This window comes from Gnatocerus cornutus, chromosome 1 (genome assembly GCF_029298725.1).
Source record: "Gnatocerus cornutus isolate USDA-ARS CGAHR chromosome 1, icGnaCorn1.1, whole genome shotgun sequence".
NCBI classification, from domain to species: domain Eukaryota; kingdom Metazoa; phylum Arthropoda; class Insecta; order Coleoptera; family Tenebrionidae; genus Gnatocerus; species Gnatocerus cornutus.
Window position 1 is genome coordinate 15149490 of NC_142233.1, and position 14234 is coordinate 15163723.

Sequence of the window (14234 nt, forward strand, 5' to 3'; positions counted from 1 at the left end):
TCTATTTATTCGTCTATCAATCCTTTAATCTGTTAATCTATCCATCTATTTATCCATTTATTGATTCATTTGTTGATTTGTCCATCTGTTCATCTATTTATCGATCGATCTATTGATTTATTCATCCATCTAATCATCTGTCTATATTTATCTATCCATTTATCCACCCATCAATCTGTTGATCTATCTATTCATCTACTATTTATCCATCCATCTATCCATCTGTCCTTATTTATCCATCGATCTTTCCATTTATCTATTTATCTGTCTATTTGTCCATCTGTCCATTTGTCCATCTGTCTATTTATTTATCCATTGATCTATCGATTTATCCATCCATCTATTTTTATTCATCGATCTATTCATTTATCCGTTTATCTGTCCATTGATCTCTAGCGATTTATCTATTAATCTGTCAATTTATCCATTCATCTATCCTTCTTCTATCCATTTATCTATCCATCCATCTATCCATCCATCCATCCATCCATTTATCCATCCATCAATTTGTTGATTAATCTATTTATTTATCGATTATTTAATCCATTTATCCATCTGCCTATATTTATCTATCGTTCTGTCTATCGATCTTTCCATTTATCTATTTATCTGCCTATCCATGCATCAGTCTATCAATCCGTTGATCGAACTATTCATCCATTTTATTTGTTCGTCTGTACATCTATTCATCCATCAATCTATCGATTTGTCCATTTGTCTATCCATCTGTTTGTCGATCTATCCATTTATTCATTTATTTGTTTATCTATCCATCTATTCATCTATCCATCTACCCATTTATCCATTTATTTGTCTATTTGTTCATCTGTCTGTCTATTCATCTACCGATATATCAATTTATCTATTCATCTATCCATGTGTCTATATTTATTCATCCATCTATCCATCTGTCCATATTTATTTATCGATCTAACTACTTATCAATCTATCGATTTATCCATCCATATATCAATTAATCCATTCATCTGTCTATTTATCTATCTGTCCACCTATTCATTCATCGATCTATTAATTTATCCATCTATCTGAACATCTGTCTATATTTATCCATTTATCTGTCCATTGATCTATTAATTTATATATTTATCTGCCCATCGATCTATTCATTTATCCATTTGTGTCTATCCATCTATCAATCTATCGATTTATCCGTCCATCTATCTATCCATTAATGTGTTGATCTATTTATTCATCTATGAATGTAGTCATTCATCTGTCTCTTTGTCTATCTGTTCATCTATTCATCCAACGATTTATCGATTTATCCATCCATCTATCCATTTGTCTATAATTATCCATCCATCTATCTATCTGTCTATATTTATTCATCCATCTGTTTATTTGTTTATCTGTCTATCTATTCATCCGATCTATCGATTTATCCATCCATCTATTTATCCGCCTATATTTATTCATCAATTTGTCCATCACTCTATCCATTTATCGATTTATCCATAAATCTGTTTATTTATTCATCTATCTATCCATCAATCTGTTGATCTATTTATTTGTCTATCCGTTTATCCATTCATCTGTTTATTTGACCATCTATCATCTATTCTTTTATCGATCTATCGATTTATCCATCCATCTATCAATCTGTCTACCTTTATTCATCGATCTATCCATTTATCCTTCCATTTGTCCATTGTTTGATAATTGATCTTTCCATGTATCCATTTATCTCTCCATCTGCCCGTCTATCCTTCCTAATGGACAAAAAAAGATTAATATCTGTCCACTTATCCATCAATTTGTTAATCTATTTATTCATCTATCCATTTATTCTTCTATTCATGACTCTGTCTACCTATCGATTTGGTCATTTGTTCATCTGTTCATCTAGCCGTCTAGCCCTCTAGCTATCTGTCCATCGATGTATCCATCTATCTAATCATCTATTTTTTTTATATCTATCAAAACTGGGAACAATTTCATTTTTGAAAAATATCAAAATTACAGCAATGCTTGAACTTAAATTTTCAAAATGTCAGAAAAATAATTCCCACAATGATAAAGTTGATTGAGTTTCATGGCTTGCTGAAATGCAGATTTAAAAATTTCAATTTGCCAAAGACTATTGTCAAATTTTCAAAATGTCAAAAAATGTCAGAAAAATAATTCCCACAATGACAAAGTTGATTGAGTTTCATGGCTTGCTGAAATGCAGATTTAAAAATTTCAATTTGCCAAAGATTACTGTCAAATTTTCAAAATGTCAAAAAATCACGCCCAGAATATTATGGCCGCGACTGTACAACGCTAAAAGTAAAAACTGAAGTTATGCGCGCATCACTTTCCTTCATGACGTCACAGTAGAGTCAAAAAAAAACCCAAGCTTTCGGTAGCCGCGGTCGTGACGTCACGACGTGGCGCTACCAGTGAACCAACCTCGACCATCGCAGTGGGCCATGCTCCCATAATGCACCAGACTTGACAGCAGACAGCAAAAAAATCGTTGTCTGTCAATACCGCAACCAATATTTATTATTTAGTTATTTCCTAATTTTAATAAAATGTGTAATGGTAAGTTCCTCTCCTCTTATCTCATTCTTATCAGTGAAGATGAGCCTTCTCATTGACTGCATGTTTACAGGCTGTTGCGGGTGCTGCAGCGCATTCAGGCCAAGGTACAAAAGGTTCGTGGACAACATTTTCCCCGTGTACCCCCAAGATGGGCTCGTCAAGAACAACATGGAGAAACTCACTTTCTACGCGCTCAGCTCCCCCGAAAAATTGGACAGGATTGGGGAGTATATGTACCAACGGGCGGCGAGGGACATCTACAGGCGGCGGTATGGATTTGTTATTATTGCGATGGAAGCAATGGACCAGTTGCTTTTGGCTTGCCATGCACCCACGTTGAATTTGTTCGTGGAGAGTTTCTTGAAAATGGTGCAAAAGCTCTTGGAGTCCACTGAGCCCGAGTTGCAGATTCTTGCAACGCAGTCGGTAAGCCAACGGTCCAATGGTCAAAGATCCAAACGCTTATTATCCAACTCACTGTCAGGAGTCATTAAAACAATAATTGAATTAGCCTTGGGGATAAGTTGCATGTCTGTGATAGAACCATGCAGTAATACGGTTAAACGTCAAATACTTGGCACGTTAGGGAGCATGTTAGGGAATGACAGATATTCAGACATACGTTCACGTAGTAAAGAGGCGACTCGATAAATTAACCAATTTTTTCCGACAGTTCGTGAAATTCGCGAACATCGAAGAAGACACGCCCTCTTACCACCGCCGCTACGACTTCTTCGTCAGCAAGTTCTCCGCCATGTGCCACAGCAGCGAGGGCGATCAGATCCGCATCGCCGGCATCAAAGGCCTCCAGGCCGTCGTCCGGAAAACCGTCTCCGACGACCTGGTCGAGAATATCTGGGCCCCCGTCCACATGGACAAAATCGTCCCGAGTCTCCTCTTCAACATGCAGAACGCGCGTTTCCTCGAAAAAGAAGTCGTGGACACCATCCCCGAAGACCAAACCGACCCTCCAATGTTGGCCGAGACCTGCATGAGGGAGCTTGTTGGAAGAGCGTCTTTCGGGCACATCCGCGCGGTGTTGAAGCCGGTTTTGAAGCACTTCGATCTGCATAAGTTGTGGGCGCCGGATGGAAATCCGAATTCCAACGACTTTGCTATTCACACCTTCAGGATAATTATGTTTTCGATCCAAGCGCAGTATTCTTACAACGTGGTGGAGTCGCTCATGGCGCATTTGGACGAGAATGTGAAGTCGAGTCCGGTGATCCGCACCAGCATCTCGGGGGTGTTGTCGAAGATCATCGCCATAGCCGCGGGGGAGAGCGTGGGGCCCACTGTCTTAGAAATCACGAATTCGCTCCTGAGCCACTTGCGAGACTCGGTGAAGCACGGGACGAGCATCACCGAAGAGAAGCAGTACCAAGAGGCGCTCATTAACGCTCTTGGAGAGTTTACCAATCACCTCCCCGACTACCAGAAGATTCAGATCATGATGTTCATCATGAACAAGATTCCTTTTCCGCTTGCCGACAATCAAACGCCTGCTGATAATCTGTTGCAGAGTATTTTACTGAAGAGTTTGTTGAAAGTTGGTACCAAGTACCAGACGATTCATCTTAATGCCACGTTTCCGGTTTCCTTCCTGGAGCCGTTGCTGCGGATGTCACTGGCGCCGGATCCCGACATGAGATTGCTGGTGCAGAAGATTCTGCATACTTTGATTGATAGGCACCACAATTTGGACAAGTTGTCAAAAATAACGTGAGTTTTAAAAGTAGCAAACTGTCACGAATATTCCAGTGGCTGTCTTATTTACAACTAATTTAATCGCGTGCGTATCGAACCAAGGGCACTCTGTTTTTTTACAAGGTTACACCAGGGACTGTCTTATTTACAAGTAATTTTTGCGCTGTTAATTCCGGGGACTGTCTCATTTAAGAGTAATTTTTACAGAGTTACTTCAGAAACTCTTATTTTCACGGTTACTCCCAAGAATTGTCTTATTTGTAACTAATTTTTTACGCTCTTACTTCAGGGACTGTCTTATTTTCGAGTTATTTTTTTCAAGTTACTTCAGAAAGTGTCTTATTTCCACGCTTACACTAGGAACTGTCTTATTTACACGGTTACTTCAGGAACTGTCTTATTTCCAGCTAATTTTTGACGCTCTTACTCCAGGAACTGTTTTATTTACGAGTTATTTTTTTATACAGCTACTCTAGAAACTCTTATTTCCACGGTTACTCTAGGGACTTTCTTATTTCCACGGTTACTCCAGGAACTGTCTTGTTTTCACAGTTACTCTGAGAACTGTCTAATTTAAAACTATTTTTTTACGCTCTTACTCCAGGGACTGTCTTATTTACGAGTTATTTTTTACACAGTTACTTCAGAAACTGTCTTATTTCTACGGTTACTCCCAAGAATTGTCTTATTTACAACTAATTTTTCACGGTCTTACTTCAGGGACTGTCTTATTTTTGAGTTATTTTTTACAAGTTACTCCAGATACTGTCTTATTTCCACGGTTACGCTAGGAACTGTCTTAGTTACACGGTTACTCTAGGAACTGTCTTATTTACAGCTAATTTTTTACGCTCTTACTCCAGGGACTGTTTTATTTACCAGTTATTTGTTTTTACACAGTTACTTCAGAAACTGTCTTATCTCCACGGTTACTCTAGGTACTCTCTTATTTACCAGTTATTTTTTACAGTTACTCCAAAAACTGTCTTATTTCGACGGTTATTCTAGGAACTGTCTTATTTCCAAGGTTACTCTAGGAACTGTCTTATTTCCACGGTTATTTTACGTACTGTTTTATTTACAAGTATTTTTTTACGCTCTTACTCCGGGGATAGTCTTATTTACGAGTTATTTTTGCACAATTATTTCAAAAACTGTCTTTATTTCCATGGTTACTACAAGAACTGTCTTGTTTTCACGGTTACTCCAAAAACTGTCTTATTTACAACTAATTTTTTACGCTTTTACTCCAGGGACTGTCTTATTTCCACAGTTACTCCAGGAATTGTCTTATTTCCACGGTTATTATACCAACTGTCTTATTTACATGTAATTTTTTACGCCTTGTTCCAGGGACTGGCTTATTTACGAGTTATTTTTTACACAGTTACTTCAAAAACTGTGTTTTTCCACGGTTTCTCCAAGAACTGTCTTGTTTTCACGGTTACTCCAAGAACTGTCTTATCTACAACTAGTTTTTTACGCTCTTATTCCAGGGACTGGCTTATTTATGAGTTATTTTTTACACAGTTACTCCAGAAACTGTCTTATTTCTACGGTTACTCCAAGGATTGTTTTATTTCCACGGTTATTATACGAACTCTCCTATTTACAAGTAATTTTTACGCTCTTACTCCAGGGACTGTCTTATTTACGAGTTATTTTTTACACAGTTACTCCAGAAACTGTCTTATTTTCACGGTTACTCCAAGAACTGTTTTATTTACAACATTTTTTTACGCTCTTACTCCAGGGACTGTCTTATTTCCACGGTTACTCTAAGAACTGTCTTATTTACCAGTTATTTTTTACACAGTGACTCCAAAAACTATCTTATTTCCACGGTTCCTCCGGGAACTGTCTTATTTACAAGGTTTCTCCAGGGACTGTCTTATCTACACGGTTATTTCAGGAACTCGTATTAGTTACGAGGTATTCTAAAAAAATCTAAAAAAATGTAAATTCTGTTATTTTGAATGCTACAGTAACGAAATTTGCCATGGTTACTATTTATAGCATGCTTATTAATCGTGCCGAATTACAAACTTCTAGAGCAAAAGAGACACTTTTTTGAAATGAATATTTAAAGCTCCACCCTCTCCTCATAACAAAATGAAGAATGTGGTTGAAATCGGATTAAAACCAAAAAAGAATTCTTGCGATTGGCTGGCATTCTCAATATCAACGAAGTTTTTATAACAAAAAACGCACCCGAGCAACCAATTCGAACGTAACTTATCACTCATTGGCTGGATGTCCAAAACTGTTGTTTTCTTGGATCTTAGCTAATCAAATCGTGCATAAAAAAGTGTCATTCATTCAAAATTTCTAAAATTTGAGCCTGCCGCTTCGTGGTTTTGATTGCCAAATTTACAAATTTTACAACTAATTTTTACATTTTACATATTGTTATATTTACGATTGGCCATTAAAATCGCGTGCGCATCGAACCAAGGGCACTCTGTTTTTTTTTCACGGTTATTCCAGCGACTGTTTGATTTTTTCAATTTTCGAGATAGTCTATTATATTAGAAACTACAGTCGCGGCCGAGTAATTTTGGGCATCATTTTACTGACATTCAGAAAATTTGAGTGTAGACTATGCATTACTGCCAATTTGACGTGTAAATTTCAATAAATCTTATCAAAACTGACGGTAATAATGAAATACATTAAGGGTGCTTTACACTTTATTACAATCAATTCTTGGGAGTTTGAGTGCTTAATCTTAAAAATTCAGTTTTTTCATGTTTCCCCTTTTCGTCTTTATGTTCCCCACAGCAGGAAAATCCAATAAAATTTCCCAACCCCCAACAACCCCTAGCTCATCGATTAGAGTTAAAACCGCCCTAATCATCGCCTTGGAGTGCTAATAACCCCACTGACTTTCAAACCTGATGGCGTGACTACTAAAATTAACTAAACTTCCCCTCCAGAACGCACACTTTTGTAACATTCCCCTACATCTTCCAGGGTAAATGTCGCCGAATTAGATCTAGTCCTGGAAAAATCCTCACGCCCCGACCTCATTTTCATCAATAAGCACGGCCCGACGATTTACGACGCTCTATACACCAGTCTGCAAATGGACACAAATACTCCAGACAATGTGGAGGCAATCTATACGACGCTGGCGTTGTTGTGCGTCGAGCTGGCGAGCGCCGAGACCGTTATTGACCTACTGCAGTTAACTTTGGGGTAAGAATTTTTTTTCCCTTAACCTCCACGCAGTGCTGCCAACGTGATCGTTCGAATTCCAAGGCCTCCTTTACATCAAATTGCAGTCCACGCCAACTAATTCGTTTCTAATTACAGTATTCAGAGCCTCGCTCTCAACAGCACGTCCTTGTCAACAGGCCAGAAGTTCAACCTCCACGCTCTCGTGTTAAGTCTGCTGGTGTTAATACCGAGCGTTGTCAGTATCCAGCCTCTGTTGGACTACGCCAACCAGATCGTGGATGCTCGCAAACAGGAAGCGCCGCATCTACTTCCGGAACTGTTGGTCCATTACCCGGCGAACAGCGAACTTGCCAATAAGCTCCCTCATCTATTGGTGGATCAAGTAAGCCAACTCGACTGAAAGTACGCACTCTATTCTATTGTTTTAAGATGGCGGTGTGCGAGAACGTGAAAAGCGGCGGTTTGGACCCCTCCAGATTAGCTCAGGCGTCTCCTTATGGCGCTGGGGGCCCGGGGGTGATCGCCGGGGGCCAAAGAAACAGCTGGATTGAGACCGCCAGAGGGAGTATCATGGAGATGAACGCGAACACGGACGTGGATAGCGCGTCCAGCTCGCCGGGAGTTCAACGAGTAAGAAGGGAACGTATGGCGTAGCGCACGCCACACGTATTTGTAAATGTCACATATGTATCTACTGAGTGTCTCTTTCCAGAAACTCCCCGAAGAGGAACTAACCTTTGAGAGCATGAAGAAAGTATTGACCGAGTCGGCGGAGATCCGCAAAGAAGCCGAAGCGCGCAGGCGCAAACAGTTGAGTGATACATTTCGAACGGCGACTTTTTCGGAGTTGGTCAGGCGGACGCAACCAAAAGTAAGAAGACACTAACGTTTACTAACCCTAGTCTACTTTAAACCGTAATTTTCAGCATGACGTTTTACAGAATAAGTTGAATGAGATTTTCAAGTCGCTGAGTGCGAACGATAGGCGGACGCCCGCGGAGGAGAAGAAGGTGGAGAAGCCGGCGTACGAACAGAACTTCCCCGAGTTATTCTTTTATTGAATCTCCGGCTTGTAGTTTTAGCAATAAGTAGGCTAGAAGTGGTTATTGTTGAAAAGTTTATCGAGTGTGTTATGGATTTTTTAGAGATTTTAAGGTCATGTTTTAACTTATTCAAATTGGAAGGATTTCGCGGAGCAGGGAAATGGCGGGGCATGTCGGTTCTTGGTTCAGATGGTATCAACCCCACGACGTTTTGACGTTTAGTTAAGTCTCATTTCCATAGTCCGTTCTAGAGTGAACCGAATTTGATTTATGATCTGTTTAATAATATTGCACCCTATTTTCGGTCAGAGTACTTCGTATTTCTTGTCCAGAGGGTTGGAAACCAAGGGTGCTATAGGGTATGCAAATTTTCTGACCACAAAATATGGTGCAATATTTTAACCCTTTATTTAGGTTTTGCCATTTTTTTCAGAAAATGCAAATAAGAATTTGAAATTTTGGGGGTAAAAATAACCGGATAAGACGAATCGAATAAATAGATTCACATTTACGTGACACTTCCGGTTGTGCCGGAAGTGGCAGTCAACTTGCTTCTTTTAAATAGAACACCCTATATTTTATTGTATTTTTGAATTCTATATGCAAATTGAAGATCACCTTCTACAGGGTGATTTTTTTAAAACGGCAGGCGTGTTGTAGAATTTTTATTTATAAACCGATTTCAAAAATTTTAAAAACAAATTAAATGGTTTTTAATTTCCTATAAACTGATGATTTTAAAAGTTTTCTAAATGTCTTAGTATTTTTTGGGCGATACTCAACTTTCTTATTTTAAATTGACACCCATATTTTTTTTCCATAATTTAGAAGATATTAATTTTCTTGATTCAGAAATGTGTAATATGTTCTACTTTTACAAAAAATATTAAAAAAAAATATCAAAAATGAAAAAATTTAGGCAATAAAAGTTAATAAAATCTAGGTGCGTGGTGTCAAATAACACAATATCGTTATTGTAATGTCAAAAAGCAGCAAATAACAGAAAGAACAAGTTTTCTTTCAACAAGATGGGGCTACACCTTACAATGCACAATGCATTTCTCGTAGGTGTCAATTGTGCAATAAAAAAAACGGAATGGCGTTTCAACAGTATTTTAATTAAATTAGGTAGTTGTTTTTTCTGATTTGTAATTATTATTGTCTTTTGTTATTAATAATTTCAAAAAAAAAGCCGATCCTTTCTGTTATTTGGTGCTTTTTGACATTACAATAACGGCATTCTTTTATTTGACACCATGCACCTAGATTTTATTAACTTTTATTGCTTATTTTTTTTCAACTTTGATATTTTTTTTTTAAATATTTTTGGTTAAAAGTAGAACATATTGCACATTTCTGAATCAAGAAAATTAATATCTTTGGAATTATGAAAAAAAAAATATAGGTTCCAATTTAAAATAAGAAAGTTGAGTATCGCCCAAAAGATACTAAGACATTTAGAAAAATTTTAAAATCATCAGTTTAATTTGTTTTTTAAATTTTTGAAATCGGTTCGTAAATAAAAATTCTACAACGCCTGCCGTTTTAAAAAAATCACCCTGTATATACCGTGCTATACCTAAATTGTGTTATTTTTGAAATATCTCGATTTTTCAAAAAAAAAAAAATTAAATTTGCATTACAAAAGAAAAACTTTCCACAAAAATTTTCGGGAATTTTTTTTATATCTATTAGGCCACCAAATTTGTTTATAAAAGAGCCGCATAAAATTGAATTGTTACCATTCCAAAGCATGCTTAAAAAAATTGGAAACAAAAAAGTAAAAACACTTCTTTTTTTCGTATTTTTAATAGGAAATAGTTCAATACATAAAGTTAACGCAAAATTTTATTGTACGTTTGTATTGTGCTTATTTTCCAATTAACGTGGCCATTTTGAAACAGATTATAGGGTACTTAAAAAGTAAATTTCACTTATGTTGTGCAATTTTTTGACAAAAATCAAGATATCTCTGAAATGGTTTAAGTATAGCACATTATACATAAAGTCACCCTTAATTTGGATGTACAGAGTGATTCTTATTAATATTAATCATAGACGGCTTTGCAAATTTTGAGGTAGGGCGTAGTACAATTCGCTACTAGTGTTACACATAAGCGTAGAATTAACGGGGGTTAGGGTGCATATGTATTAATTAATAATTTTTCAGCAATATTGAACATTAAACTACTGCTACTTGTTATGCACCATGAATACGAACTGAAATGATGCAAATCTAATGCAGTCAAAGCACATTTTGGACAATTAAAATGAATTTGTTTTACCACGAAATGTTACTACATGATACGCCTTTGGGCTTCAACTTCGCTGTCATTAATCTGTCATCTGTCAAGTCAGGTGTAATTTCAATTACACAATGTAATAATTTCTTCTTACTTGAGCAAAATCGTATGAAGTAAGAACACACATGCTCAAAAAATGTCAACGCACCCTTTGATCAATATTAATAAGAATCACCCTGAAGAGTCTGAAAATGCAGTAATATATGGGGTGTCCCCTTTTAAATAAGCAAGTTGACTACTACTTCCGGCGTAACCGGAAGTGCCACGAATATGTGAATATCGTCATTCGATTTGTCTTATTCGCTTATTTTTGTTCCCAGAATTTCAACTCTCATCTTTTGTAGTTTATGAGAAAAACAGGGTTCAAACCGGTCATAAATCAAATTCGGTTCACTCTAGCACGGACTGTGGAAAGGAGGCTGTGGAATCGTCCGAATTAGAACCGACACGCCTCCCAATTCCGGCGCCTACTCGTTAAACCTTCATTGATTTCGCGTCCACGCGTGGAATTAACACGTATTGATTTTAAATAAAGCTAAGAGTATTTATTCTGACATTAATTTTTTTTATTGGGACACCACAACACATACATTTCGAACAGAAATTTAGCAAGAAGCTTCTATGTTGCAGCATGAATGCCAACCTTATCTACCTGAATTTTCAAGACCTTAAGTAAAAAAAAAGTAACTTTACTTCTGAACCTTAACTACACGGCGCATGGCGACGAATTATTTATTCAACCTTGAGAAGTTCTACATCGAAAATGAGAACGGCGTTTGGGGGGATGATGCCGGGGTGACCACGCGAGCCATAGCCGTAGTCTGGAGAGCATGTCAGTGTCGCTCTTTGGCCGACGCTTAACTGAAAAAAAAAAGAATGAGACTTGGTCAAAAAAAAAAAATTTGGTGTGGAGGAGCGTTGTCAGGTTGAAAATTGTTGTAACATCACTCGTCAGAGCGCAAGGATTGTAACATCATTCAGTGGGGTACTGTAACAGCACCGCGAGTGTTACAAGGGGGCTTACTTGTGCTACGCCCTCGTCCCAGCCCTTGATGACCTCCCCTTTGCCGATGCGGAATTTAAAGGGCACGCCTCTGTCCCTCGACGAGTCGAACTTTGTTCCATTTTGTAAGGTACCAGTGTAGTGAACGACGACGGTTTGCCCAGTTTTGGGAAACGTTTGACCTGCGAAAAACGGAATACAGTCCTGTACCACTTCAAGGTCACGGATTGCCGCGTGGTTCAGCACCAACCGATCAATTATTTACAGATTTATTAGTGTGAACTGAATCGAATCTCGAGGACATTTTAGCGGTATTGTCGATAACAGATAACGTCTTGCCATAATGTGAGGCCACTTACCGTCGCCGGGTGAGATTGTCTCGACTTGCACGCCCATGCTGCCTCCAATTAAACGCTGCCCATGGAAAATTGGGTTAAATTGAGTGGAATTGCGTTAATTTAGGGGAGTACTTACCGTAAATTACAACTATTTACAAAATTAAATGCAAAGTAACGCCTTTTCGACGGAGAAGACTAAAAACAAATGGCGTTAGTCTATTCGTGACGTAATCGGGATGACGTATAGACGCACGCACGCCTGTGGTCAATGGCGTAGAAGGGAGGTGCGTTCTTTGGGGAGTCGGGGGCGCAGGGTAATTTTAGCGATGGGATGGTATTTTTCCAGGATGTAAAAAGTGGGCGTCGTTTGGAAACTTTCCTGTTGATTTTTTTTATGGGCTGTTTACTCTCTCCGCCATTTTGTTTCTAATTTTAGTTGTGTAACTCGGGGTTTCAAACTTTAACGAACTTTATTATGCTGTTTTGGAAGGTGAAATTAGGAGTCTACGAGGACCGGATTACACAATAATTTAATTAGAATTGAGTTTACCTCGCAATTAATTTGGCGATTGGTGAAATTTGATGTTTCATAGATTCTAAGCAAATATATATCGGTCGATATATAGCGTATTTCTGGAGCAAACTAAAGTTATAAGCACTCATTTTACGCAGAATTTTACGAATAATCCAAAATCGGACTCACATTTTCCGTATGTCCACAAATAACAGAATTAGAAGCAATTGAAGTTTTGGGTAGTAAATGTGAGGTTCCGAAATATTTTTTCTCCGAAACGACGGCAGATAGAAAGATACGATCTTCGCCACCGTTTTTCTCGCATTTTTATTGTTTAGAATGCACTTTGTTATCCAAAATTCGATGGTTGATTTGTTAGAAAAAAAAATCTCACTCAAACGAAACAAAATTTTGAATTTTTGTTTTTTTGTTCGCCACTCGTAAACTATTTGACCAATCGATCTGAGATTTGGCCAGTTGATAGATTTTAAGCTACTCTTTCAATTCATCTAAATTCAAAAGTAATAAACGTCATTTTCGTATTAAAAACGTAGGTTAAACATGACCCCGAAAAGTCTCTTTTGAAAACCTAATATCGTATTTATTTGTGAAGCAAAATCAAGTTAATGGTGCTTATTTAGCACAGAATTTCAAGCAGCATCCAAAACTGTGCGCATTTTTAATGTACGTCGACAAATAATCGATATAGAAGAGAATGAAATTTCAGATAACGAATTTTAAGTTTTGACGTTTTCTTTGCTCCATATTTCTGAAACTTCGAAAAATAAAAAGTTGCGGTCTGTGCCATCGTTTTTCTTGCGCTTTTATTGTCTAGATCCTGCTCTCAAATATCCAAAATTCGTTGCTCAATTTTTTCGAAAAAAACAAATTTGACCAAACGATGAAAAAAATGAATTTTTGTTTTTTTGATTGCCTTTCTTAAACTACTTGTCCTATCGATCTGAAATTTGGCCAGTAGATAGATTGATTGATGTAAACACAAAAATATTAAACATCACTTTCGTGTAAAAAACTTCTTTGAAAATCACTCAAAAAAGATCTCCTGAAAATCTGTTTCAGTCAATATCTCGTTTATTTGTGAAGCCAATTTACGTTATTAGGGCTCATTTTACGCAGAATTTTACGCTCAATCCAAAATTGTGTTAATTTTTAACGTATGTCAACAAATAACCAAGTTATGACTAATTAAAATTTTGGGTTGTCGCCAGATGGCCAAAATTTTGCTAAACCTAAAATATCGGTGCTCCATATCTCGGAAACATCGATTTTTTGCATTTTGTTTGCTAGTAATTCGCCCTTACATTTTTCGGATTTCAAAAATTTTTTTTTTTGAATTTCTTTATGACTAAAACTAACCTACTTTGGTCGATATCTTGCTTATTTTAAGAGCAAACGGAAGTAACTGTACTCATTTTAAGCAGAATTTTACGCTGAATTCAAATCTAAATTCAAAATTTACGTACGACAACAAATAACCGAGTTTTAGTCAATTAGATTTCAGATAGTTGGTTTTTAGTTTTCAAATTTTTAATCCTCAATATCTTCGAAACTTCGACAGATAAAAAGAAACGGTTTTTG

At 37.2% G+C, this 14234-nt stretch overlaps 2 protein-coding genes across 4 annotated transcripts; one reads left to right on the forward strand and one right to left on the reverse strand.

The window, feature by feature from the left end:
- The first annotated feature begins 2419 nt into the window (after nucleotides 1-2419).
- stmA (Protein EFR3 homolog stmA) lies at nucleotides 2420-11334 on the forward strand. Of its 3 annotated transcripts, none has more exons than XM_088032667.1 (8): nucleotides 2420-2547; nucleotides 2618-2973; nucleotides 3221-4269; nucleotides 7228-7452; nucleotides 7570-7816; nucleotides 7864-8064; nucleotides 8147-8305; nucleotides 8376-11334. In XM_088032667.1, exons 1-8 carry the CDS (start codon nucleotides 2538-2540, stop codon nucleotides 8493-8495), a joined length of 2367 nt encoding a protein of 788 aa, XP_087888793.1. In that variant the 5' UTR covers nucleotides 2420-2537; the 3' UTR covers nucleotides 8496-11334. The 3 variants fall into 3 exon arrangements, with proteins under 3 accessions (XP_087888793.1, XP_087888785.1, XP_087888779.1); XM_088032659.1 differs by having other exon boundaries at nucleotides 2422-2547; nucleotides 8361-11334; XM_088032653.1 differs by lacking the exon at nucleotides 2420-2547 and having other exon boundaries at nucleotides 2587-2973; nucleotides 8361-11334.
- Fkbp12 (peptidyl-prolyl cis-trans isomerase Fkbp12) lies at nucleotides 11325-12393 on the reverse strand. Its single transcript, XM_088032679.1, has 4 exons — nucleotides 12258-12393; nucleotides 12143-12197; nucleotides 11805-11965; nucleotides 11325-11641 (listed from the first exon to the last, which is right to left on the reverse strand). Exons 2-4 carry the CDS (start codon nucleotides 12177-12179, stop codon nucleotides 11513-11515), a joined length of 327 nt encoding a protein of 108 aa, XP_087888805.1. The 5' UTR covers nucleotides 12180-12197; nucleotides 12258-12393; the 3' UTR covers nucleotides 11325-11512.
- Between the last annotated feature and the right edge of the window lie 1841 nt (nucleotides 12394-14234).

Coding starts and splice junctions, on each gene's coding strand:
- stmA (XM_088032653.1), top strand. CDS start 2,587: ATGAGCCTTCTCATTGACTGCATGTTTACAGGCTGTTGCGGGTGCTGC. Junction 7,453..7,569: donor CTACTGCAGTTAACTTTGGG/GTAAGAATTTTT, acceptor TTCTAATTACAG/TATTCAGAGCCTCGCTCTCA. Junction 8,306..8,360: donor TCAGGCGGACGCAACCAAAA/GTAAGAAGACAC, acceptor CGTAATTTTCAG/CATGACGTTTTACAGAATAA.
- Fkbp12 (XM_088032679.1), bottom strand. CDS start 12,179: ATGGGCGTGCAAGTCGAGACAATCTCACCCGGCGACG. Junction 11,966..12,142: donor GACAATCTCACCCGGCGACG/GTAAGTGGCCTC, acceptor CGTTTTTCGCAG/GTCAAACGTTTCCCAAAACT. Junction 11,642..11,804: donor GGGACGAGGGCGTAGCACAA/GTAAGCCCCCTT, acceptor TTTTTTTTTCAG/TTAAGCGTCGGCCAAAGAGC.